At 32.3% G+C, this 25,553-nt stretch overlaps 2 protein-coding genes across 3 annotated transcripts; both read left to right on the top strand.

Moving 5' to 3' along the window:
• The first annotated feature begins 6,575 nt into the window (after positions 1 to 6,575).
• LOC131627007 (cytochrome P450 82A3-like) lies at positions 6,576 to 8,636 on the top strand. Its single transcript, XM_058897844.1, has 3 exons — positions 6,576 to 7,164; positions 7,371 to 7,726; positions 7,802 to 8,636. Exons 1-3 carry the CDS (start codon positions 6,576 to 6,578, stop codon positions 8,429 to 8,431), a joined length of 1,575 nt encoding a protein of 524 aa, XP_058753827.1. The 3' UTR covers positions 8,432 to 8,636.
• A 7,254-nt stretch (positions 8,637 to 15,890) lies between these two features.
• LOC131627034 (CRM-domain containing factor CFM2, chloroplastic-like) lies at positions 15,891 to 24,659 on the top strand. 2 transcript variants are annotated; one of them, XM_058897871.1, is made up of 13 exons: positions 16,478 to 16,616; positions 17,836 to 17,903; positions 18,196 to 18,724; positions 19,035 to 19,165; positions 20,017 to 20,292; positions 20,375 to 20,531; positions 20,677 to 20,969; positions 21,330 to 21,389; positions 21,477 to 21,530; positions 22,437 to 23,015; positions 23,150 to 23,378; positions 23,563 to 23,693; positions 23,803 to 24,659. In XM_058897871.1, the coding sequence occupies exons 3-13, from the start codon at positions 18,382 to 18,384 to the stop codon at positions 23,983 to 23,985; spliced, it is 2,436 nt and encodes an 811-aa protein (XP_058753854.1). In that variant the 5' UTR covers positions 16,478 to 16,616; positions 17,836 to 17,903; positions 18,196 to 18,381; the 3' UTR covers positions 23,986 to 24,659. The 2 variants fall into 2 exon arrangements, with proteins under 2 accessions (XP_058753853.1, XP_058753854.1); XM_058897870.1 differs by lacking the exon at positions 17,836 to 17,903 and having other exon boundaries at positions 15,891 to 16,616.
• Positions 24,660 to 25,553: the final 894 nt, after the last annotated feature.

Genomic DNA, 25,553 nt, shown 5'->3' with positions numbered 1-25,553 from the left:
AGCCCAAAAAGAAAAATAACTACAACAAATCAACAGTGGGATAAGCAATCCCAATTATATCAGAATCCAAGGAAGGGTTCAAGAAATTAGGCACCTCATCATAGATAACGAAATTCTTCTCCATGCACCCACGGTTTGCCAGGAAATCTGCACAAGCATTTGAGTTTCTGTAAACATACGAAATTACTAATACTTCCAACGTGGAAATAGCCTCAATAATTCGCCAAAGAATGGAGACACAATCAACATGCCCAACCTCACCATCCTTAATAGCTTTAACTACCAACATGGAATCAACATTAATCTCCACCTTACTATAGCCTAATAACTTTGTAAGCTTCAACCCTTCCAAAACTCCGCCAAGATAGCACCACAATTCTCTACATATTTGGAGAAGCCTCGTCTCCAATCACCTTTATGATCCCTAAGAACTCCCCCACACCCAGCAACATCACCAACTTTGCTTGCACCATCCGTATTAAGTTTAATCATGTTCCTTGTAGGAGGTTTCCAACCCATATACATATTTCCACTCCCCTCTTCTCTAACTGTTTTATACAAATTCAAAGCTTGCTTGTACTCTTCAATCCTTTTCAAAATTTGATTGATAGGATCAAGAGGTCTTGCATAATTTTCATTATGCTCTTCCATATTCCTCCACGACCACAACGCATGACAAGCTATAATCCAAGTATTACTCCAACCTTTAGTAATAATGCCATTATAATCACTACTAGAAAATTCGCTTTTAGTGACCGAATTTGAGACCGAAAATTCTTAAAAATCGGTCACTAAAACGTTTAGCGACCGATTTAGTGACCATTATTTTTCGGTTGAAAAAGTGCTAGTCGCGTCTTGCATAATTTTCATTATGCTCTTCCATATTCCTCCACGACCACAACGCATGACAAGCTATAATCCAAGTATTACTCCAACCTTTAGTAATAATGTCATTATAATTGAGATTTATCCTTATTCAATATATGATATCCATTGTGAAAAAATCCACAAGCATGTCACTTGGAATCAAACTCTTCCACACCTGCATACATTTGGGACAACCTCGCAAAGCATGGATGCTAGTTTCACATCTTGCAACCAGCACTTCCAAGCCCTTTCTTTCCCTTGCCATAGTTCGTAAGAATCTGATCATGTTTAAGAAGCCACATGAAACTCTTGCCTCTTTCAGGAATTGGGGCTTCCAGATATTCTTCCAATCGCCATCAGCACTTTCAAAGTTATATCCTTCTAGCTCATTGAACATTTCTTTAACCGAAAATTTTTCATTACTAGTACCTGCTAAACAAAAAACGTCAGAACCTTGCTTAACTTTAGACTGCATAAAAAACAATTTCATGCAGACAATGGCATTCAATGAGAAAGCTCCATTCAATGAAAAGCGTAAGATTCAGAAAAATATTATGAAAAACTGTATTGTAATGCAAGAAGAAGTTCCAACTTTTGTTTCTCTCACAAGTACTTTGGGAAAAAACCTAAAATATCAATATGAAGTACTTGTTGAATTAACCCAATTCTTGAAGATAATTCGAATTAATCTTGATTGAACGAGAACCAATCTCTCTGATTGATCGCGCCTTTCGTTTTTCACTCTTCACTCGAGTGAATCAACCACACCTCGGTTACAAGATGATTCCGCTACACAAAGATTTGAGAAGAAAAGAAAACTTTGAACGAGAAAGGGAAAACGAAGAATTAGGGTTTTGAGAGAGAAAGAGAGAGAGAGAGAGAGAGAGAGAGAGAGAGAGAGAGAGAGAGAGAGAGAGAGAGAGAGAGAGAGAGAGAGAGAGAGAGAGAGAGAGAGAGAGAGAGAGAGAGAGAGAGTTGTGTAATCTGAAGAGTAACTCTCTGCTTTCTATTTGCAAACTAGGTTCAAATTAGATGATTCTAGGTCCTGATTGGAAAAAACTAGGTTTCAATAGGAGTAGATACATTCATAAAAAGTTAATTGAAAGTCACTCTAACTAACTGTATCCCGCAATTGACTCAAATTTAAAGTGAATAATTTTAGTTTCATTATTTTTAAATGAAATTACTATTCTCAATTAGAGAAAAAAGAAGCAAAAATAGTATAAAGTAATTTTTGTATAATATAAGAAATTAAAAATGATGATATCTAATAAAATTTAGGTGAATTCTTATCTACCCAACACAAAAAGTTGGGTAGAGCTACCTTTAGTGTAAAATGCTTTGGAAACAACTAAAAATATATTATTTAATAATTAATTAAATAAGACAAAATTAAATAATGTAATGTGATTGGTGGAATGTACATTCAAGATGAATAAATTCTAAAATAACACTGACAATAAATTCTTATGAATCTACTTAATATAAATGTAAAGAAGTCATGATGGCAACCCTAGCCACATGTCATCTTGGTAACAATCTTCGCCACATGTCATTATTTGCTAATAATTCTAAATACAAATCCTAATTATACAAACTCTATATTAAAATAATTAAAATAAATAATGAAATAATTATAATTATAATAATAATAAAACTAAATCATCACTATTAATAATAATAATATAATATCTAACTAATATCATAATAATAATAATAATAATAATAATAATATTAAGAATAATAATAATATAATATTCAACCACTACTATTAATAATAATAATAATAATAATAATAATAATAATAATAATAATAATACCACAACTTAATAATATTGTATTAATAATATAATAATTCTAAATACAAACCTTAGTGATACAAACTCTATATTATAATAATAATAATAATAATAATAATAATAATAATAATAATAATAATAATAATAATAATAATAATAATAATAATAATAAAGATAAACCATCACTAATAATAATAATAATAATAATAATAATATTAATATAATATTCAACCACTACTATTATTAATAATAATACTACCACAACTTAATAATATTGTATAATAATAATAATAAAAATAATAAATAATAATTTAATATTTAGCTAATCATAATAATAAAATAAAATAATAATAATAATATAATATCTAGCACTCACTATTAAAAATAGTATGATTTATGTAAATTATAATAATATATTTATTATTGCAATCCAGTTAAATTTAATATTAATTTCAATAAAAATAAAAAGTAAAAAAATATTTAAAGCATGAGATTACTAATACATTTTTTGTCAGATATAAAATATCTAATAAATTTATGAGATAAATTGTATTTGCCTATAATTTTACACGTATAAGAAACCTAAATATATTTCATTTACTAAAGTGATTTTTATTTTTTTATTTATTAAAAATATTAATTTAGGTAATTTTGTCCATTACTTTAATATTAGATGTTTTTAGTATTTTTTTTTATATCAACATCCTTTTAACTACTATTTTATCTACTTTCTAACTATGATCGTGTATTTACCCATTATATAAATGTTAAATTTTAATTTATAAATTGATTTAAAAAAATATTTTAAGATTATTATTTAAATAAATATTGATATAATAAATTTAGGATAAATTAATTATTTGAAAATATTTGTAACAGTCAAGTTAAATTTGTAATTTTTAAATTAATAAAAATGTATAACTAGTAAATTAAAAAAAATAAAGTTTATAAAAAATTTTACATTCCTATTTCAATTATTAAGGGTATCTAATAAAATAAAAATAAAGTTTTTAAAAATCTAAATTTAATATATAATTTCAGAATATAATTATTTTTTATTTATAAATTTATAATAAGTTAATTTTAAGTGTTTCACAATAAAAAAAATAGAAAATTTAAGATTAAAAATTCCGTAAAATACTCTTTAATTTCTTACTTAGTGTACTAAAAATTAATTAAAAGAATCTTCATTTCCCAACACTATTAAAAATTCATTAAAAAGAAACGGTTATTACATTAAATATTCATTATAAACTCTTTAATTTTCACACTTTACAACTTAATAGTCTATTAATATTTTTGACATTATATACTAAAAAAAATACATTTAATAGTATATAAAGAATAAAATATTGTAATAACATTGAAAATATAAGAAAAAATTCTTTTAGTTTAATCCTATATATATATATATATATATATATATATATATATATATATATATATATATAAATTTTATTATGTAAAAAGTAATGGTTCTTACACTAAAATTTTATTAAAACACTTTTAAATTTTTTTTTGTTACAAAACACTCTTAAATATCATTAAAACATTCTTAAATTTCGTGCATTATTATTTTTGATGGTATCCCTTCAATTTTCTATTTTTTCATAACCACACAGTCTTTATAACCACGTTTCAAAGATTTATTTTTCAATCGTATTCACTTTTCATTGGAACTCAGTCTTTTTCACTTTTCATTAGAACTCCCTCAATTGTTTGTTCGTGTATTATTATTAATGGTTTTGGCGGTATCATTCACACTTTCTTTTGAGCAGAACTTTGAGTCATCCAGAATATCAAAGATATCTTATTTAAAAACACTGATGTTATCCACATCCTCCGTGAAGTTAAATCAAATTGTAGATTTTATGTCAAAGCTCGCCTCCACCAATAACAATCTTCTGATTCACAACTCCTATTCATCGGGAAGAAATTTATTTTTATGTTTATAATTTTTTTCTCTCTTATTTTAAATATTATAATAAAAAATAGTTTATTTTTGTTATGCATCATTTTAATAATAACGTCTTTTTATATGAATAATAGGTATAATTTCTATTTTATTTTACACATCTATTGAATTGTATAAATTATATTATTATTATTATTATTATTGTTATTAATATGATAATAATTATTAACTATCTCTATATATCATTTTAAGTTATATAATTATTTACGGGAATTAAAATTGCAAAATTAAATTAAATATAATGTTATAATTGATTTAGTTGTTAGTTACATAACTCTGAATATTATTTAAGAGTTACGTAATAATAGCGTATTTGATTTATTATAATATTTAAATAATATGTATTATGAATAATTGATTTATTTTATTAAATGGATGAAAAATGTGATGACTTATCATTGACAACTAAATATCACTATTTAATAAAAAAAATTAAGATAGTTTGGCTAAAAAATTAATAACCTAAATTAATAAATTTTAGAATCATCCATGCATATAAATTGAGGAAAAAAACTCTTTACAATTTCATTTTTATTTTCAAAATCATTTTTTCTTTAATTTAATTTAATTATTTATGTGAAAATAATTAATTTATTGACATGATTATATAAAAAAAATTTATTCATTACTGATAAACGTTAATCCATAATAAAAATTAGTTTTTTTATAATAAATAATAGTTTTTTATATTTCATGAAGTAAACATTTTATCAATCATGTCACAACATATCTCTTCCACTATAATAAACAAACAAAAAATATCATGAAAATATAAAATGGAGTTACTTGATTAACATAGGAACACTAAAGAAAAAATCAATATGGTATGATATATTATAATTTTTTAAAAAAAATCTAGAGAATATATGATTTTTTTTAAAAATCTAGAGAGTATATGACTTAAAACTTTTTTGGACTTGACATTAAATAAAAAAAATTCTTAGGTTTTGTAAATTATAGATTAAACACTTGTACATATTATAAATTTAATGATTAATCACAAATAATATATACAAACAATTTAATATATCATTTTTTAAAAATATTGCATTATTCACGTAAATGTGACTTATCTTTTAAATTTAAAAAACATAATTGAATTTTTTTATATATATAAATCATTAAGTATTTTCATGATGTTAAAATTTTATTTATATTTAATATAATTTTAAAACACATTCAATCATAAGATTATAATTCACTATAATTAATTAAATATATTTTTTCATTTGAAAAATATTAAGGTAAAAATTCTAATCAAACTCGTGCAACGCACGGGCCATATTTCTAGTAAATTTTTAACATTCAAGATGTTTAGGATTAATGGCTGAACTCAATTTTCCTGCCTTTTTCTGTTAAAGTATGATCTATAACATGAAAATATTCAAGGCTACAATATTTTATCATGACTCATGTGACTTGAATTATATCTATTCTAATGTGAATTACATATTTTATCATGACTTGGCTAAGCACATATTTTAAGAGAGTTCCTTAAGATGATTCATGGCTACAGACAAACATGATGCTAGTTCAAATTCCATAAACTGCAATTCTCCAAAAGAAGTTTCTGTTGTCAATCAACAACTTAAGCAAAAGAAGCATATTTAAATTTGAATTGGCATGTTATTTGATTCTCTTTGGCATATATAAAACCATCAACTTCACAAAGATAACAATTTTTCCTATGCTCAATTTTTAAATTACATCTATTTTGTTTTCTCATCTTCACTTGTCTTTTTTCATTGTTTGTTTCATACACTTAACTGTCACTGCCGAATGCACAATAATTTTTCAAACTCCAAAACAATCATAATTTATTTTAATCATAGAACATCCCTTTCTTTCTTGTCTTTTTTGTGTGTCCACTTGTTTTGTTCTAGTATAAAACTTCTCCAAACAAATTCATACCCAAAACTTCAACTATAGCCAAAATGGATTTTGTTCTAAGTTTCCAAAATATCACAACAATAGTATTTCTTTTTCTACTATTCCTACTTTCTTTTTTCCATTTTCGTCCTTCCAAAGTTCTTAACAAGGGTAAAGAACCTCCCATGGCCTCAGGTGCATGGCCTATACTAGGTCATCTCTTAGTATTAGCTAGTTCTAAAACTCCACATAAAACCTTAGGCACCATGGCTAACAAATATGGACCCTTATTCACCATAAAACTTGGCACTAACCATGCTTTGGTACTAAACAATTGGGAAATGGCAAAAGAATGTTACACCATAAACGACATCGCAGTTTCGTCTCGTTCGAAACTCGTTGCAATTGAACATATAGCTTATAATCAAGCTAGTTTTGGTTTTGCCCCGTATGGTTCTTATTGGCGCGAAATGCGCAAAATTGTTAGTATATTTCTTTCGAATCGTCGAATGGAACAACTAAGTCATGTTCGAGTTATTGAAGTTAAAACTTCTATTAAAGAGCTTTTTAATGTTTGGTCTAGCACAAAGAATGATTCTGGATACTTGTTGGTGGAGATGAAGCAATGGTTCACCAAGTTGGTATTCAATATAGGTATTTAATATCATTTTAAAATTTTCATCTTTCTAAATAAAAATAATTGTATTATATTATAGAGAGAAAAATATACAGTGCAATGTCAACCAATCACCACCATGTATTCTGTCAAATCACACTGATATTTTTAACTTAATTATGTGACATGGCTGATTGATGAATCTCTATTAAATAATAGTGTAAAACTATTGTTGCATATGTAGTTTTTCAAACTATGGCTGGGAAGAGATATTTTGGTGACACAGCAGTGGTAAAAGAGAAAGAGGCACAAAAAGTTGTGGAGGCTTTAAGGAAATTCATGCATATGTTAGGAGTATGTACAATGGCTGATGCTATTCCAATTCTAAGATGGATGAAACTAGGAGTGAAAGCAATGAAAGAAACTGCCAAAGAATTGGACATAGTTTTAGATGATTGGTTAGTGGAACATCATAAGATGAAAGGTTTGGTTGAAAAGGTTGAAAGTGACCAAGATTTTATGGACATGATGATTTCAGTGCTTGATGGTGCCACAATCAATGGGTTTGATGCTGATACCATAAACAAAGCAACAACATTGGTAATGTTATATAATATTGTTTGCTAGATTTATTTCTCTTCATATTTAGAGAATATTTATTTACTTTATATGCAGGCATTAATATTGGGAGCAACTGATACAAGCACAGTTACCCTAACATGGGTAATTTGTTTATTGTTGAAAAATCCCCATGCATTAAAAAAAGTGAAAGAAGAACTCAACATTCATATTGGAGAAGAAAGAATCATAAATGAATCAGACATCAAGAAATTGGTATATCTTCAAGCAGTAGTCAAAGAGACGCTAAGGTTATATCCTCCAGGTCCTCTTTCCGCGCCTCGCGAATTCACAGAAGATTGTACTTTAGGTGGTTATCATATCAAAAAAGGAACTCGATTAATCACAAATCTTTGGAAAATTCAGACTGATCCAAGTATTTGGCCGAATCCGTTAGAGTTTAGGCCAGAACGATTTCTTACTACTCATAAAGATGTTGATGTTAAGGGTCAAGACTTCGAGTTGTTACCATTTGGGAGTGGTAGAAGGATATGTCCGGGAATATCCTTTGGTCTTCATATGATTCATTTAACTTTGGCTAATTTTTTACACTCGTTTGAAATCTCGAATGGATCTAGTGAACCTGTTGATATGAGTGAAGTTCTTGGAATGACCAATGAAAAAGCTACACCACTTGAGATTAGGGTTAAACCATATTTTTCTTCTAAGTATTATGAAACATTGTGATCAAATGATTATCTCATTATGTTCTGTAGCATAGTCTATAATTTGTATGTTAAAGTATCAAATATTGATTACTTGATTCAAACTATGCCGCTGCATTTCAAATCTGTGAACATGGAAGTAAATTCCAAATGGTGCCTGGAATCTTTTGGAGATGCAGGAGAGTTGCTTGAAATTGTCATGACTGGTCTAGATATGTAGAAATCAGTCACGGGTGAATTAGGTATCTGACATACAACAAATCTTGACAAGCATTTTTGTAAGAAAATTTAAGACAGAAAAGTTTGATACAAGTTGTTGAATGTCACATTGCAATAAACTTATCAGCAAATTCCTAATAAAGTAATTTCTTTGGCAGTAAACTCAGTCTTCTTAGTAAGTTATCCACTAGTAAAATTCTCATACTATATTTACTTATTTGCACAAATTTTGAACAGAATAAACTACTAAAAAGAATTCAAAGTAGTGTTTTAGTTTTATGCAATGTTAAAATCTATTCAAGATCTAACTCGACCTTTTGAAATCAAGATGATAAATAAATCAAGAAATTACGTGGTAGAGATGCAAAACGAAGAAATAGATTAAACATAACACTCATGTCCTACCTAAGAATTTGCCAAAACTTTCTTTAAAAAGAAAAATTAAACTCTTTAAGATAAAAAGGAGCAGTAAGAGTAAGATTATCTTCATCGGAGAAAGATAATGGAAGGCAATCCTGTCCAATTGAGGTTGATTGGCAAGAGGTTCCCTAAATTAATTAGAGAAGAAACTAACCACCTTTTAATGCATATCCAAAATCCCTTCAACCTAGTCATCATTCACCTTAGAGAAGAAAATCTATCCACATGGGACTGTAGACCTTTTGAATGAGAAAATAGGGGAGGAGTTTAAGGTTAATAGACAAAGAGTCAAAAACTTATTTTGGGGATCCCTCAAATCATACAAGGGTCACTATGAATTTAAATGATAAATTTCATTTGTGTTGATGATAAATTTCATTTGTGTTGAAAGTCATGCTACAAGACTTTAAATAGCGCTAGTGGGAGGCATCTCAACTTAATAAATTTTTGGTTTTTGATCTAATCTGATTAGAATAGATCGTCACGGCGGCTGGATCTAGCTAGATGGACAGAATGGGGGGGGGGGGTACCTGCAAGGTTTACAATGCCAAAGTCAGTAGCAATCAGAGAGAAAGCAAGCACAAGTTTTAGGAAGAAAGAATGGATACCTCACCCTCTAGTGAAAGAGGGTATTTATAGCCACCAGCGCTGGGTCAAGGTTTCCTAATTGGGCCAAATTCAATTGGAGGCTCACGTGCTAGAAAACTGCCTGAACTCCCTCTGCTAGGGCTGAGTCAGCAGGTGGCTCACGCTTTGGGTGAGCATGGCGTAGGGTTCGGAGGTGGTTGATCGAATCCTTCGATGTTGTTTTGACCACGTGGTCTTTGCACTTGGCCACTTAGTAACGGTCACTGGGAGTCGTTGGGCCTAAGCAGATTGGGCCTGCTCGGCTAGTCAAATGGTTTGGGCCTGCTCGGCCAAAAGGTTAGCGTTGGGCCTGCTCGGCCCAGTCCGGAACAAATTATTTATTTTATTTTAGATGATAAGGTTGAAAATTGGTGAAGATCCTAACACCCTCAGAAGATTTATGTCACGCTTGTAACTGGACATGGAAGCGTGAAATTGCATCAGAATGAGAGATTGAAAAGCAATAAAAAGGGAATATTGAAAATGGATAAAAAGGAAAATTTAGGGGAGAGAGAAAGGTAGAAATTGACAACCCCAAGAGCTATGTGTGTGACATCATTAAAGTTGCTCTATTAGGTAGCGAAATAATTACTTGTCTGTCATTCATTACTGTGTTAGTAATTGCAGCAAGTTACTGCGCAATAAACCCTCAATGATTAATCTTCTCACATTCCAACTTTGGATTTCAAAATTTCACCTTACCCTCTCTCTCCTATATAAACACACAACCTCCCTTCCCATGATCATCATTTAACATCTCTTTCAATCTTGATAACTTCTCTAACCGCATCTGCATATTTCTGAACCATCATCACTCTACATTCACAAAATCTCTCAAACCTCAAAATGTCCATGGAACAAAAGATGACAAGAAAGAGAATCAAAATGTGCACCAAAAAGAGAATTTTTTTCCCCACATGCCACGTCCTTGAAATGTTATTCCTCAATTGCCACAAGTTGAAATTAAATTCCCATATTTGCCACACCTGAGACCATTGTCTCCAAACCAAATGACGACATGGTGGGCCCCCTCTAACCATTAGGGCATGTCTCCAAACCAAATGGCGACATGTTGGGCCCCATTTATTGAATTTGTATAATATAAATATATATAACAAAAATAATTTAAATAACAAAAACGAAAAAATAGAAAAAAGCTTTACTCCATCTGGTTTGGCAACATGCCTTTATGGTTAGAGGAGGTCCACCATATCGCCATTTGGTTTGGAGACATGCCCTCATGGACAGAGGGGCCCCACCATGTTGCCATTTGGTTTGGAGACAAGGGTCTCAGGTGTGGCAATCTGGGAATTTAATTTCAACTTGCGGCAATTGGGGAATAACATTTCAGGGACGTGGCATGTGGGAAAAAAATTCCCAAAAAGAACGCCACACCCTTCATCGACTATTCTGATTCAGAAAATTCTGATGTTGAAACATTCATCAACAATGATGCACACCAAAGATTCACATACTATTTTACTGCCAAGAGTGTTCATTCTGAGAGATAATTCATCTACGATATGAAGGAGGATAACTTAGGTCTTATTGATGACATAGGGCGTATCATAACTAGTCATAAATGGAGGAAATTCTGCAAACACCCCATCTCGTACAACATTCAAATTGTGAAGGAGCTATACTCCAACATAGTTGACACTTCAAGTAAAAGGCTAGAGGTGATTGTGAGTGGAACTAAGGTGCAATACTCTAAACCAGATATCAATATGATGTTGGGGGTTAAAAATGTATGGGATACGTACCAAAGATTATTGGAGATCATTGAGGATCAAGACCTAGATGTTCTAAAGGACTTACTCTGTAATCCAGGAACCAAGTGGATAGAGACTAATAAGAGTTCTGACAAGACAATTTTAAGGATAGACCTCCGTCTGAAGCCCTAACTGTGGTAGTGTTCTTTAAACCCTACTGCGCATAATGAGACAATCAACAAAAAAATATTGGTTCTGCTACACTGCATCACAAAATTCAGAACATATCTTAGGAGAAGTGTTGAATGAGGACGAGGAAAATCACCAAGAGAACCATTCTGAAAGGAGTGACGAATCAAAAGATAACTTGGAAAAGAAGAAAGGCAATAAGAAGGTGTCTTTCAAGAAATAGCCAAAGAAAAGCTCTGGCGTGTCTGAAGAGGACATCCTCGAAAAGCCCAAAAAGAAAACAAGGAGCCCCGTGAAGACAGTTCCTAAAGAATCAGTCCCATTAAATGAGTTTGATATCAACGAACCATCAGAAGTAAAGACGAATGATGATGATGATGATGGTAGGACAATCAATGAGTTGATTAAGCCAGTGACCAAAGATGGTAAGGATTTGAATAAAAATGAAGCTGTTAAAAAAGAAAGGACCGAGGAAGGTGACCAATTGGAAGCTGACACCATTGTAAGTGAGGAAGAAGAGCATGTTATGGAAAAAGAGAAAGCTGGAGAAGAAAAGCAAGGGAATGACAATGAAGAAAATGAAGAAACTGACACAAAAAAGTTGTTGCTAAGGACTCCTCAGGAGATTCTGAAAAGGAGTCTAAACATGATAAGAATGCTGAATGAGAGAACCCAAAATAACCTCTGCATGACCCACTCATGCAAGATGTCGCCAACCCTGCAAAAGACAAAACCATAGGGAAACCTCATAGTCCAACTCTGCTGAGAGTCCAACCAAAGTGAAAAGCCCAATAAAGTTGAAGAGACCACTCCAGAAGTCTTTGGTGACACTTCTAAGAAGGTGAAATAAGCGAAAAGGAAAAATTAAGACGTATGCACATGACAAAGAAGTGGTGAAGAAAAGGAAGAAGTCGTACCAGGACAAAGCTACCAGAAAAAGCAGCAGGCTTTAGGCCTAATTGACATTTCAACTTTATCACAATTTTTTAATTTAAGTATGAAAATTTTGAATTTCTCCTTTCTGATGTACCGGGGCTCATCAAATTGACAGTGAAGACATTGTCCTTACTTTTAGTTTGGGGTGAAGGAACCTCTAGTTTAAATAAAATAGTTTATGTTTGCTGCTGTCTGTACTTGGCCATTTTAAATCAATGAATCATCCTGCTGTTTTGTTTTGTTGTTGTGTTGTTGTTGTTGATTTTGTTTAAAATAATAATAATATAATGAAATAAAAAAACCAACTTCATCTCTTAAATATCACAATTTCTAAGAGCTTGAGAGACTTCTGATTGGACCGCTTGCAAAATTAGAAACAATGTCTTGATAATAAGAAAAATAATGCACCTGCTTGTGATTTTATGATAACCCCTGTTGCGCCAGAAGTAGTCAGGAAAGTAGTTAGCCTCTTAAGAAATTTGAATTGTTTTAAAATATGGAATAAGATTCATTATAGGATTTAGTTTACGGGAGGAAACACTATTGCTTAAGGTTAGCATAAGGATACAATGCATTTGTAAATAAACACACAAGGTGTACCAAAAAGAATGAAAAATGTCAATGAGCATTACAAATAAAGTTCATGTGTATAAAATTGGAGGAACAAGTGTTTGTTCCTGAAACTGGAGGAACAATGGGTGTCTTCACCATTAGTAACATGTTGGACTCATTATAAGTGAGATCTCATTAGGTGAAAAGGTGGAGCGCCTATAAAGACTTAATAATAATAATAATAATAATAATAATAATAATAATAATAATAATAATAATAATAATAATAATAATGAAAGTGGAAGCTTCAAGTTCAAATTGAACTAAAACCCGAGAGCCAAAAAGTTAATCCCCCCTTCTAAATTTGAAAGAATGCAACCTTGAAACATAAGATAGAATACTCAAACTAGGATTTAGGATGACTATTTTAACTGAAGACTTCTGAAATGACATGCATCATCAGGAAGCACACATACACACACTAACATGACTAAATTATAAAGATATTGGGTTGTGCCAATTTTTGGATATGGTCCCCTTAGATAGATTCTGTGTTGTAAAGGATTGAGGAAAATAAAAAATTTCTTTCTTATATTATCTATTGCATCACTTGGGGACAAATAATGATTCAAGTTTGGAGAAGTGATAACTCACATTTTATGAGTTATTATAGACTTTAACATTTGAGTTTAGTTTTTTAATTCAGTTGTTTAATAGTTTAATTTAGTGATTTTTTGTTTTTGTTTTTTGAGTAGCCAGTTTTATTACGAGTCATGTGGTTATTGCATCCTGAATCCAGGTACCACATGTTGGTTTGCTCAGTGTTCGACTGAGTGTTGGCAATGAGTAGCACATCCTTAGAGTCAATATCTCTTGCACGTGCATATTGCGCTTCATCACTATCTTTCGTTCGAGCTTCCTTCTTTCTTCGATAGTCCCGAGCATAATGGCCAAATCCTTAACACTTGTAACATTGCATATCCTTCATGTCAACTTTCTTCCCATAATACTTGTTGCATATGCATTTCTTTGAAGAATCAGAGTGATAATTTAAATTCTTGCTTGACTTCTTATCATTAACAAGATTTTTCCCCTACTTCGCCTTCTCTTTCACAAAATTCTTGGTGAATTTTGCTTGCAGTGCCTGTTCAGCCATCTTCTCCTTTTCCGAGTTTCTTTGCTTCAGCCTCATTTCATGAGCCTCTAGTGAAGCTTGAACTTCTTCCAACTTCATCTTAGTTAGGTTCTTTGACTCTTCAGTTGACACTACAATGTAATCAAAATTTGCAGTCAGAGATCTCAACACTTTCTCAATCTTATACAAATCGTTGATTGATTCACCACATGACTTCATCTTGTTTGTCAACAACATCACAAATGAAAAGTATTCTAAGACAGATTCATCTTCCTTCGTCTGAGTCATCTCGAATTGCTTTCTTAACGTCTGTAACTTCACCCTTTTCAATTTTTCATCTCCGACATATAAGTTCTTTAACTTGTCCCTCGCTCCTTTAACTATCTCCTTTTTTATTATCTTCTCGAACACGTTAGGATCAACACACTGGTGAATCGCGAATAAAGCTTTTCCATCTTTCTTTCTTTGATCCTTATGCCCAACTTTTTGAACATCATTAACCTTCGCTTACAATGTCGGTACTCTGTCACTCACGATTTCAACCACATCTTGAAATCTGAAGATGACCTTTATCTACACAACACACCTCTAGTAGTTCTCACCTTTGAAAACCTCTAGATTCGCTGAAATTTGCGTGTGTTATGTTTCTGTTTGCCATTTCAAATTCTCTTTGAATCCAACACGGACTTTGATACCAATTTGTTTGGAAAAAAGGATTTTCAAGAAAGATGAGAGAAAATAGAGAAAAACGATAAACTGAATTTCTGAAAAACTAAGTCTTTATTGAGTATGTTGTTATTTACATCACACTATGTCGTTTATATAGGTAATTAAAACCCAGACCCAAAACTCTACAAATCGACCTAAGCACAAAATATACAAAGTTATATTTTAACTCTATCATAACAGCTAAATGTTGTATTCGACTTTGTCGAATACAACTGACTCCTACACCATCGACTAGCTACTTCAACATAGTCGCATGCTAGCTTTCGACAAAACATCAGATTACAACTTCTAACAACATGCAACTTCAAAAGACGATGATGTGAGAACTATGTTCTCGATATTAGGTCAGCATCATATCAAAGACCCAATCGAGTTAGACGTTATTTGTTTGAACTTGATTAGTTCCAAAATATTTGATGAAATTACAGTGTCCATAGTTGAATTGGCAAAAAATAATTAATTTGTATCTTATATAATTTTTTTTGTTTAATTAATAGTGATGTATTTTATTATGTTAGCATTCTTGACGTATTATTTTTGAGATTAAAGGTAGTACATTATTTGTGTTTGTGTAAAGAGTTTTACACTATCAACCAATAGGTTTATAACATTTACTCATATCATGTTAGGATTTTAAAATTAAAAGTGTGATTTGACAGTGGGATATATGTTTATGATTGATTGATAATATAAAATAATATATTTTTTCTCATTATTTTTAAAATTTAATTTTGAGTTCATTATTTTTTCTTTCGATTCACCAAATTTGATTTGAGAATTTATATAACATGATTTTAATTTGAAAATTTTGAAGAATACTTTTCAATTTTCAAGAAGCATTTGTCTGAAAAAAAAAATTCACAACATTTATTATTCCGTATCTAATTAAAATTCTCAATATACATAACACTATTTTTTTCAAAATTTGAAATTGTCCTTATTATCAAAGATGAAAATATTTGAAAATATCGTGCATTTTTTTTATCTTTATAGAGTCTCGTTATCCTCCAACATGAAACAGAAACTACCATGAAATGTTGCTTCCCGCTACTAACTTCCACACCTTCACTCCATCATCTCCATTCTTCTCCTTCCCCTTTCATTTCCCCAATTCGAAAACCCTAACCCCAACCCCCGCCAAATTCATCGTTCGAAGCTCCGTTTCCAAATCCCGAACCCTTCCCAAATCCGCAATCCAACGAATCGCCGACAAACTCCACTCCCTCGGCATCACCACCGATCAATCCACATCCACATCCACCTCCACTTCCACAAATGCCGGTGAAATCTTCGTTCCGTTGCCACACAACCTCCCGAAGCACCGCGTAGGGCATACACTCGACCTCAGTTGGAGCACGCCGGAGAATCCAGTCCCACTTCCTGGAAAAGGAATTGAGAAATTGAGCGAGAATGAGGTGGAGAGACAGCGATTGGAGAAGGAGAAGGCGAGGCAGGAGAAGAGAAGGAGAGTTCCTACGCTTGCGGAGCTGAGTCTGACTGATGGGGAGATTTTGAGATTGACGAAGTTAGGGTTTGAGATGAAGCAGAAGATTAAAGTTGGGAAGGCTGGGGTGAAGGAAGGGATTGTTAATGGAATTCATGAACGGTGGAGGCGCTCTGAAGTTGTGAGGATTATTTGTGAGGATCTTTGTAGAACTAATATGAAAAGGACTCATGATATATTAGAGGTATAATTTTAATAATTAAGTGAAATTTTTATAGTTTTTCACTATTTTGCTTTGATTTTACTTGCTTGGATGAATGGGGAGATTAGTGATACTAATAATCAACACGGACACCCTGAACATGACATTGGAACCGATACGGCAACACCAATAAAAATTTAAAAAATGAATAAATTAAAGGTAATCACAAATGTGGACACTGACAACACGCTTTTTTGCGTTGGTGCTATGCTACATAGCTAATCAATAAAATCGGGTTAGTGTTGTGAGAAATGAACGTACTTTGTGTTGAGTAAGGAACTACCAAGCACATAGCCACAAACACGGTCACTGGCCACATACACTATCAATCATTATGTATACACTAAAACTAATTTTAAATATTGAAATAGAAATGATGGATTGTGACTACATATGTCAATGTCGTATATCTGATGTATTGGTGTGGAAGCATGAACACTTTAAACTTTGAAGTTATGTGGTATGAGTATTATATATCTGTGTTGAAAGTTGGAATCCAGATTCATGTCTGAAAAGAAACTACATAGGGATATATTTTGGATGTTTTAGTTAGTCTTAAATGATTATATATACATCTTTGTGTAAACAAGTATTAACATTTTGGTATCATGGAAACCAGTTTTAGAATTTAATATTATGTGACAAAATGATAAAGTATGATTGACCGTTTGATGTAAGAGTTTGTTTGCACCTTGATGACTTTGTAAGAAGCATAATGCCACAAGGATAATAACATATATGGTTTTATATCAATAGTAATTGCATTTAATTTTTAAATATTGACTCTTTTATTTAATTAATTTATTATTATTATCTTATAATCTTATCTATGTTCCTTTTCATGTTTGTGTTTTGTACGCGGACATATATGTTAGGAAAACTTTGCTCTCTCTTTTTTGTACATATATTTTGAGCTAAAATGCTGTATGTCCCACATAACTGTAAGTGATTATTCAAAATCCTATGTTGTTCAAACTGTGCAACAAACCCATAAAGTTACCAAAACTGTGCATGTCGACTTCTTAGAGTATCTCCAATGGTGCATCTAAATTGTGGCTGCTTATTTCATTTTTGATGGATTTTATCACGCCGCATCAAGTTTGACAACTTTCCACTCCAATGATGTCACTCTTTAAGAACTCAATGAGTCCTTCAACCTTATATGCTATTCACGGAAACCATATTTTAATGTTAAAAACAGGTTGCGCTTATATAAGAATAGCTTCTGCTAGTGATCGTGATAGTTGCTAAGAACCAGATACGAACCTTGTAAGCATAAAATTGTTTTCTTATTATTCATGTTACTTATTGTTTTGTAGATATACTGAAGGATATCGTAAAACAACTTTTTTTTTGCTTTTCCTTCTATACTTCTTATTGACAAAATACATCCTCATTTTCACTATATTTTCTGTTTTCAACGTTTTGTACGAAAAACAGAGAAACTGTTGTGTTTGGTTTTGAGAAAACAATTTCTTTTACTTTTCATCCATCCAATATGATTAGGGAGCCCTATGTACAATAATCTGATTATAGCTTATAATATTTTTGTCATTGTCAGAGAAAAACTGGAGGACTTGTTGTTTGGAGATCTGGAAGTAAGATAATATTGTACAGAGGGATTGATTATAAGTATCCTTACTTCCTATCAGATAAAGTTTTGAGAGATGATAACAGTGATGATGCTTTGCTACATGTGGATGGCGATGATAAAAATTGTGATGAAAGAGAGAGCCATTTGTCTGATATGAATTCAACCACACATGATGGGCAAAGTTCAAACTTCAAAACTATTAAATCAGCTTTGGTACAAGGAGTTGGGGCTCCCAATAAAGTTAGATTTCAATTGCCAGGTGAAGCAGAGCTTTTGGAAGAAGTAGACAGCTTATTAGAGGGACTCGGGCCTCGATTTACTGATTGGTGGGGGTTTGATCCTGTGCCTGTTGATGCTGATCTTTTACCTGCTGTTATTCCTGGATTTAGGCACCCTTTTCGCCTACTTCCATATGGTGTGAAGTCTAATCTAACAGATGACGAATTGACTTCATTGAAGAGACTTGGCAGACCTTTACCATGCCATTTTGCATTAGGTCAGTTTGTCCTACATTTCCTAACTGACTATATTTTGTTCCAGGGTGCATCTGGAATAACATGTTTACAATTTAGCTGAGATTATTTTATGGCATGAGTACTTATGTTTAGAGTATGGGTGTGCTTATAAAAAAACCCTATGACACATTCCTAAGTTCTTTTTGAGCTTATTTCAACGTGCTCTCAAAAATAGCGTACGAAAACAACATATAACATATATGACAACAATTTACCCTTATTCCATCTTCAAATATAGAAATAGTTTATAGGGAAACACATAATTTATTTTACTGTTCTTTTGTTTTACAGGTAGAAACAGGAAACTTCAAGGAGTGGCTGCTGCGATTATCAAACTCTGGGAAAGATGTGAGATTGTCAAGATTGCAGTAAAAAGAGGTGTGCAGAATACAAGCAATAAGATAATGGCTGAAGAGCTTAAGGTCAGTCATTGTTTTTGCTTAATATTTTCAAATTTATGAAATTTTGTACTTATGGTTTTAAATTTAATATAATGGTAAAAGGAAGTGTATAATTATAACCTGTCTGTCATAGCTACACGTGCTCTTTTTGGTGCCATGTTTGTGTTACAACTTTCAATCAATGTCACTTGTAAAATCATTCGGAATATTGAGTACCAAGGATATGTTACCTTTGATGGCAATGAGTTCCCATCTGAGTCATGTTACAACATTCTTGCCGGTGGTTGAAGTGAAGAATCTTTGATATTGTCGTTAACTTGCATATTAATTTCATCCTTACTTGGTATATAATAGTTAAGCTTGCTCTCCTTGGTTTAGATGGTCACATAATTCACTGGTTTAATTTGTTGAGCGTCTCGTGACCATATTATGTGAATGCTTGAAGCGTCTAACCTACCAGTAGCTCATGGACTACGAATCCAAGGGTTTGTGTTTTCATTGTGGGAGAAGTCTTACCTCTTGCATTAGTGCTCAAAGAAGCAGTAGTACCTTTTAGTTTTTGGGAATAATGAGAAGACTATAAACAAAGATGGCGAGATTCCATTCATCTTGGAGTTGTTATGGTTAAACCATCTTTTAGTATCCCTTGACATTTTAGTTTATCTACATTTCTCCTTTTTAGTTCAAAGAATTGAGCAAAATAATATCTCAATTTGGGCTCTGGGCCTAACCTATCCCCACAAATCCATTTCGTAGGACCACAATTAAGGTGGCTTTCCAACATAATACAAAGATCCATACAACAATAACAACGAATTCTATCACACCATTATATCTTGATTTCAGTTAATAAAAGATCTACTTCTCTGCAGTATCTGACTGGAGGAACTCTCCTGTCTCGGAATAAAGAAGTTATTGTCATTTATAGAGGAAAGGACTTCTTGCCTGCTGCAGCTTCTTCAGCAATTCAAGAGAGGAGGAATGTTTTAATAAATAAAGTGAAAGCTGAAAACAACTCATCAGTTACATCCTCTTCACATTCTGAAGGAAGGGATATGACACTCCCTAAAGATAAAGAAATCATTGAAAAACGAATATTGGCGAAGGCTAACGAAGCTATTAAAAGGACTACCATCAAATTGTCACAGGTATGATTTCATTAGCAAGTTCCAATTTTTTGTTTCTCACTTGTTACTTTAGAGTTACTGGTGGTATAGCTTTCACATGCAGGCATTAGAGAGGAAAGAAAAGGCTGAAAAACTTCTAGAAAAATTGGAAAGAGCTGTGAGTCCTCAAGAACAAGAAATAGATAAAGAGGGTATTACTCAAGAAGAGAGATACATGTTGCGGAGAATTGGCTTGAAGATGCAGCCCTTCTTGTTGCTAGGTGACTCTAAATATGTTTGAAAATCAGTTATAGATAGTTGATTATAATTTATTGGCTTTATTGTATCCATGGAAGTAAACTGTTGACACCTTTAAAGCTATCTAAAATATTTGACTTTGATAAAATTGATTCCTGACATTCTCAGGAAGACGAGGGGTTTTTGATGGAACAGTGGAAAATATGCATCTTCATTGGAAGTATCGTGAACTTGTGAAGATACTATGTAAGCATGGAAGCCTAGAATATGTCCACCAGACAGCTCAGACCTTGGAGGCAGAAAGTGGTGGAATATTAGTAGCAGTAGAGAGAGTCAGCAAGGGCTATGCAATCATTGTTTATCGTGGAAAGAATTATAGTAGGCCTGATACTTTGAGGCCGCGGACACTTCTAAATAAAAAACAAGCATTGAAGCGTTCTATAGAGGCACAACGCCATCAGGTAAAATTGCCATAATTGACTGGAATTTGACTAGTTGTGTTGGAGTGTTAGATAATTTGGTATCTACATTTCCTTTGTGAAAAGAGAATAAGGGTAGGGTGAAAGAGAGTATAGTATTATTTGCATAGTAAACAATCTTAAAAACTTTATCTAGAAAAGAGCACATCCAACTTTTATGTGGTAGTTTATTGGTGTTAGTCTTATGTTAAAGCAGTGCCTGACTGCCTTACAAGTGACTGCTTCATTTTGGTGTGGATTTTCTTTGTTAATTTTTATTTATTTTGAAAAAGGAATTGTCTGCTAGAATTATATAATTTATATGATATAAATATCACCACCTTATTCCTTTCAATCTTGCAGGCATTGAAGCTTCATGTTTTGAAGTTAGATAAGAACATAAATGAATTGAAACTTCAAATGGTGAGTGGTCCTTACTTTTATTATGTTCTTGAAATACTTATTCCCTTCAATCTCTATTGTAAAATGTTAAATTATTCATCTTAATAGGCCAAAGATGAGGCTAGCAGTAAAGAGATAGCTGAAGAGTTGAGATCTGACTTGGTGAGCTATCTTGCATTGCATCTTTATCTTTATTTCTATAATGATAGAAACTGGTACCAAACATAGAAATATAATAGAAATAACTTTCTTCTATTGATGATAGAATAGGATTACACAATGGACTCCCAAGAAGTTCAAGAGTCTAGGGTCTCTCCCTTCCAAGATTTTGAGAGAGAGAGAGAGAGAGAGAGAGAGAGCTTGGTCTCTCTCTTAACCAGTATCTAGGCCCGCTTAATTGCCTACTGACTTTTCCTTCCATTTCACTATTTATTCAACAACTGTCTAATAGTATTAGTAACTGCTACCTGATATAATAACTGACCCCTAATAACATAATTACCACAACCTAGTAACATAATAACACTAATAAGATGTCAACATATAACAATCTCCATCCCTTTTTACAAATATGAAAATTAGTATTTTTGGTAAATCAGGCCAATAGGTATATGCAAATGCAAGTACAGTACACTCTAGATGTTTATGGTTAATGGCTGAACTCAATTCTTTCCTGCCTTTTTCTTTAAAGTATGGCCTATAAGATGTTAATATTCAAGGCTACAATATTTTATCATGACTCATGTGACTTGAGCTATATCTATTCTTATGAGAAATACATATTTTTATCACAACTTAGCCAAGACTAAGCACATAGTTTAAGAGAGTTTCTTAATTTTTGGTATTGGGGATGGACAATGTAAAAATTGAAAAGGACGAGTGTTTATGAATTGTAGAGGTTAATGAGACTTATGATTCCAATGATGTTACTTGTATTGTTCTCTAAATAATGATTTTTGAAATATTTTTTGATGTGATTCAAAACTAGACAAACATGAAGCTAGTTCAAATTCCATAAATAGCAATTCTCCAAAAGAATCTTTTATTGACAATCAACTACCTATGCAGGAGCAACACATTGAGCTGATTGATGGTGGTGGAGCACGTCATAACCAACATGAAGCTAGTTCTATTTCCACAAATTACAATTCTCCAAAAGAAGCTTCTGTTGACAATCAACAACCTACACAAGAGCAACACATTAGGCTGATTGATAGGGATGGAGTGACTCAAGACAAACTTGAAGCTACTTCAAATTCAACAAATTGCAATTCTCCAAAAGAAACTTCTGTTGACAATCAACAACCTACACAGGAGCAGCACATTGAGCTGATTGATAGTGGTGGAGCACATCAAGACAAACATGAAGCTAGTTCTAATTCCATAAATTGCAATTCTCCAAAAGAAGCTTCCGTTGACAATCAACAACTTACGAAGGAGCAGCACATTGAACTGATTGATAGTGATGGAGTGCTTCAAGACAAACATGAAGCTAGTTCAAATTCCACAAATTGCAATTCTCCAAAAGAAGCTTCTGTTGACAATCAACAACCTACACAGGAGCAGCACATTAGGCTGATTGATAGTAGTGGAGCACACCAAGGTGAACCAGATTTCGGGGGCCGTTTGGTTCATCCAGAAAGACAGGCAAGTTTATCATGTTTTGAATGATAAAAAATGAAAATGTTGATCTCAATCTTATGGATTATCATATGGTGATATCAGGGTTTCTTCTGACTTTTTTTTGGTTATTGATATGGTTAAATTAATATGGATTTCAGGTTGATGAAACGAGTGATTTTGTGGTTGATACTGGGTATGGTGTCTCTAATAACAAAGCAATGGAAGCATTAATTTCATCATCCAAAAGTGATCCTGAACCATCAGCTCCAGTGATAAATAAGAGTTCAAATGAGTTTCCTTCTAGATCTTCGTATCTTTCCAACAGAGAGAGACTTCTTCTCCGAAAGCAGGCCTTAAGGATGAAAAATCGACTTGACATTGCCATAGGTAATTAATTTTCAGCTCTATTTTCATTTTGCTAGAGTTTTTTCCTCCACTTGGTAAATCTTCATCGATGTCATCACCCTGAAAATTTCAATTTATGAATTGTATATTGGTGGAAGTATCCTAATTGGAAGGAATACTTAATCTCTTTTTTTTCTCATCATCCATGGCCATATTTTCTTCTCAGGAAAGAGCAATATTGTAACTGGTCTTGCAAAAGCAATCAGGGATCACTTCCAGAGGATCCCTTTTGTCATAGTTAATGTCAAAGGAAGGGCAAAAGGGACCTCAGTTCATGAATTGGTGTCCAAGCTAGAGGTCTCGCATGATAAGATTCATCCCCTTTTTCTTTTCACATAGAATTATCTGTCTTAATCAATAAGTATTCTCTAAATCCTCAAATTTACTTTACCTATTGTTCTTACAGCAAGCAACAGGTGGAGTTTTAGTCTCTCAGGAGCCTAGCAAAATCATACTTTACAGGGGTTGGGGGGCAGGATCGAATCCTGGTACTAATTTAAATATAAATGATAGTAAAGAAGAAGGAGCAAAGCCGAGCGTGTCTCCTGAACTATTGGAAGCTATCAGAATTGAATGTGGATTGCTGTAACAAACAGAACATTGCAACTCTTTACTGATCAAGTCCACAAACAAATTGCCATAATTTTTTTTTCTTTAACACTGGTTGTGGCAGAAGGACTGTTACTGTATGATTTATAGAAAGATTATGAAGTCATTGAGAGGCCAATTGTTGGTAGCAAATGATTGATATTAAAAACTGAGGGTGTCAATGTCATAAACGTTTGATGATAATGGGAAGGAAAACACCAGAGAGGAACTGAAAAAGAAATACTATTGCAACCAGTAAGAAATAGACAAGGGAGAGCTTAGTCTCGAAGTGATTTTCGTGTCCTTAAATGAACATTTGTTTTCCCCTGGGATTGAACATAAATGTTTCATGTAATAGATCCCAGTTATTCTCTCATTCCCATGCCATGTGTCTTTTTTCTCTGCAATGCCTTATTCAGTTCGAAAAGTGAATGAAGTTGAATGGGTATTGATTTGGTGGGGTATTAAAATAGGAAAATATGTAAATATAGCACAGGTAAAAACGAGGATGGTAAAAGAAGAAGAATCACAAACTGAACGTGGAACTAAACAAGTGATTTGTATTCCACTGTTTACAGTTATCATTCATTCTTGTTGTTCAGTTGTCTAGTCATTTCTGGAACTTTTCTCATTAAGTTGCAATACTTTTATAGACCAAGAACAAATTTAGTGGTACTGCTAATATTATCTTTGGTCCTATTAAGAAGAAGTTTACTGAAGAATCAATATAAAGAAAACAAGTCATTATTTTTTTAGAGTTCCTTCCGCTGCCTTTTTTTAGAATAAGTAATTTAAAGACAAACTTCCTTCCATTCCATTGCCTTTTCCCATAATACATTGATCGAAACACAATTCTCCATATCTCAAATCCTTTCTCCATTTTAAAATTACATTTTTTCTTTTTGGAATTCAACTTGTAAACTTTATTCAACACAAGTGTTGTGGATTAAAAAGAGAAAGTGGTGAGATATGCAACCTCAAGCTCGAAAAAAGAAAGTGGATTCAAAAAAGAAAGTGGTGGAATTTGTTAATAGGCTAAAATCAAAGTGAAGGCAGTAGGTTAGAGACCATTTTTATGACCTTAAATATTCTACCGTGTGTAGTGAATAATGGGGATAAACCGTAAGAGATTAAACCAGATAAGGCAATTGCTGCACCATTTTTGTATTTTTTTTTTTTGTGTTTAGACCACTAACAATGTATTGGAGCGGTAGAACAGGGTTGGACTTTGTATTGTTTATATTTTTTATATATTAAAAATAATGATTTTACAATTTTAAATTTGAACCATTAATACATTTAGGCAATTTCTGAATCCACCCTTTAATACTCTAAGGTACCTATCGCAATTTTATTTATACCCTTTACTTTCGAAGATACATATTAGGAAACACTTTTTTTTTACTAAAAATTGTTTTTTTTTTCCGGAGCTACGTCTATGGATGTATTTTAAATAATAACTTTGAGAAAAATTCAACTTAATTCAGTTCAGGGAAATTTTTGTAGATGTAGCTCTGAAACGTCTTAAATCTAGAATGCTCCGTAGATGTACCTCCGGAATATTCTTCT

This window comes from Vicia villosa, unplaced genomic scaffold, assembly GCF_029867415.1.
Source record: "Vicia villosa cultivar HV-30 ecotype Madison, WI unplaced genomic scaffold, Vvil1.0 ctg.000345F_1_1, whole genome shotgun sequence".
In the NCBI taxonomy this organism is placed as follows: Eukaryota; Viridiplantae; Streptophyta; class Magnoliopsida; order Fabales; family Fabaceae; genus Vicia; species Vicia villosa.
Note: the sequence above shows the minus strand (reverse complement) of the source record. Positions and strands in the feature narration are given on the sequence as shown.

Coding starts and splice junctions, on each gene's coding strand:
- LOC131627007 (XM_058897844.1), top strand. CDS start 6,576: ATGGATTTTGTTCTAAGTTTCCAAAATATCACAACAATAGTATTTCTT. Junction 7,165..7,370: donor CAAGTTGGTATTCAATATAG/GTATTTAATATC, acceptor TTGCATATGTAG/TTTTTCAAACTATGGCTGGG. Junction 7,727..7,801: donor TAAACAAAGCAACAACATTG/GTAATGTTATAT, acceptor CTTTATATGCAG/GCATTAATATTGGGAGCAAC.
- LOC131627034 (XM_058897870.1), top strand. CDS start 15,963: ATGTTGCTTCCCGCTACTAACTTCCACACCTTCACTCCATCATCTCCA. Junction 18,725..19,034: donor ACCATGCCATTTTGCATTAG/GTCAGTTTGTCC, acceptor TTTGTTTTACAG/GTAGAAACAGGAAACTTCAA. Junction 20,970..21,329: donor TAGAGGCACAACGCCATCAG/GTAAAATTGCCA, acceptor TCAATCTTGCAG/GCATTGAAGCTTCATGTTTT.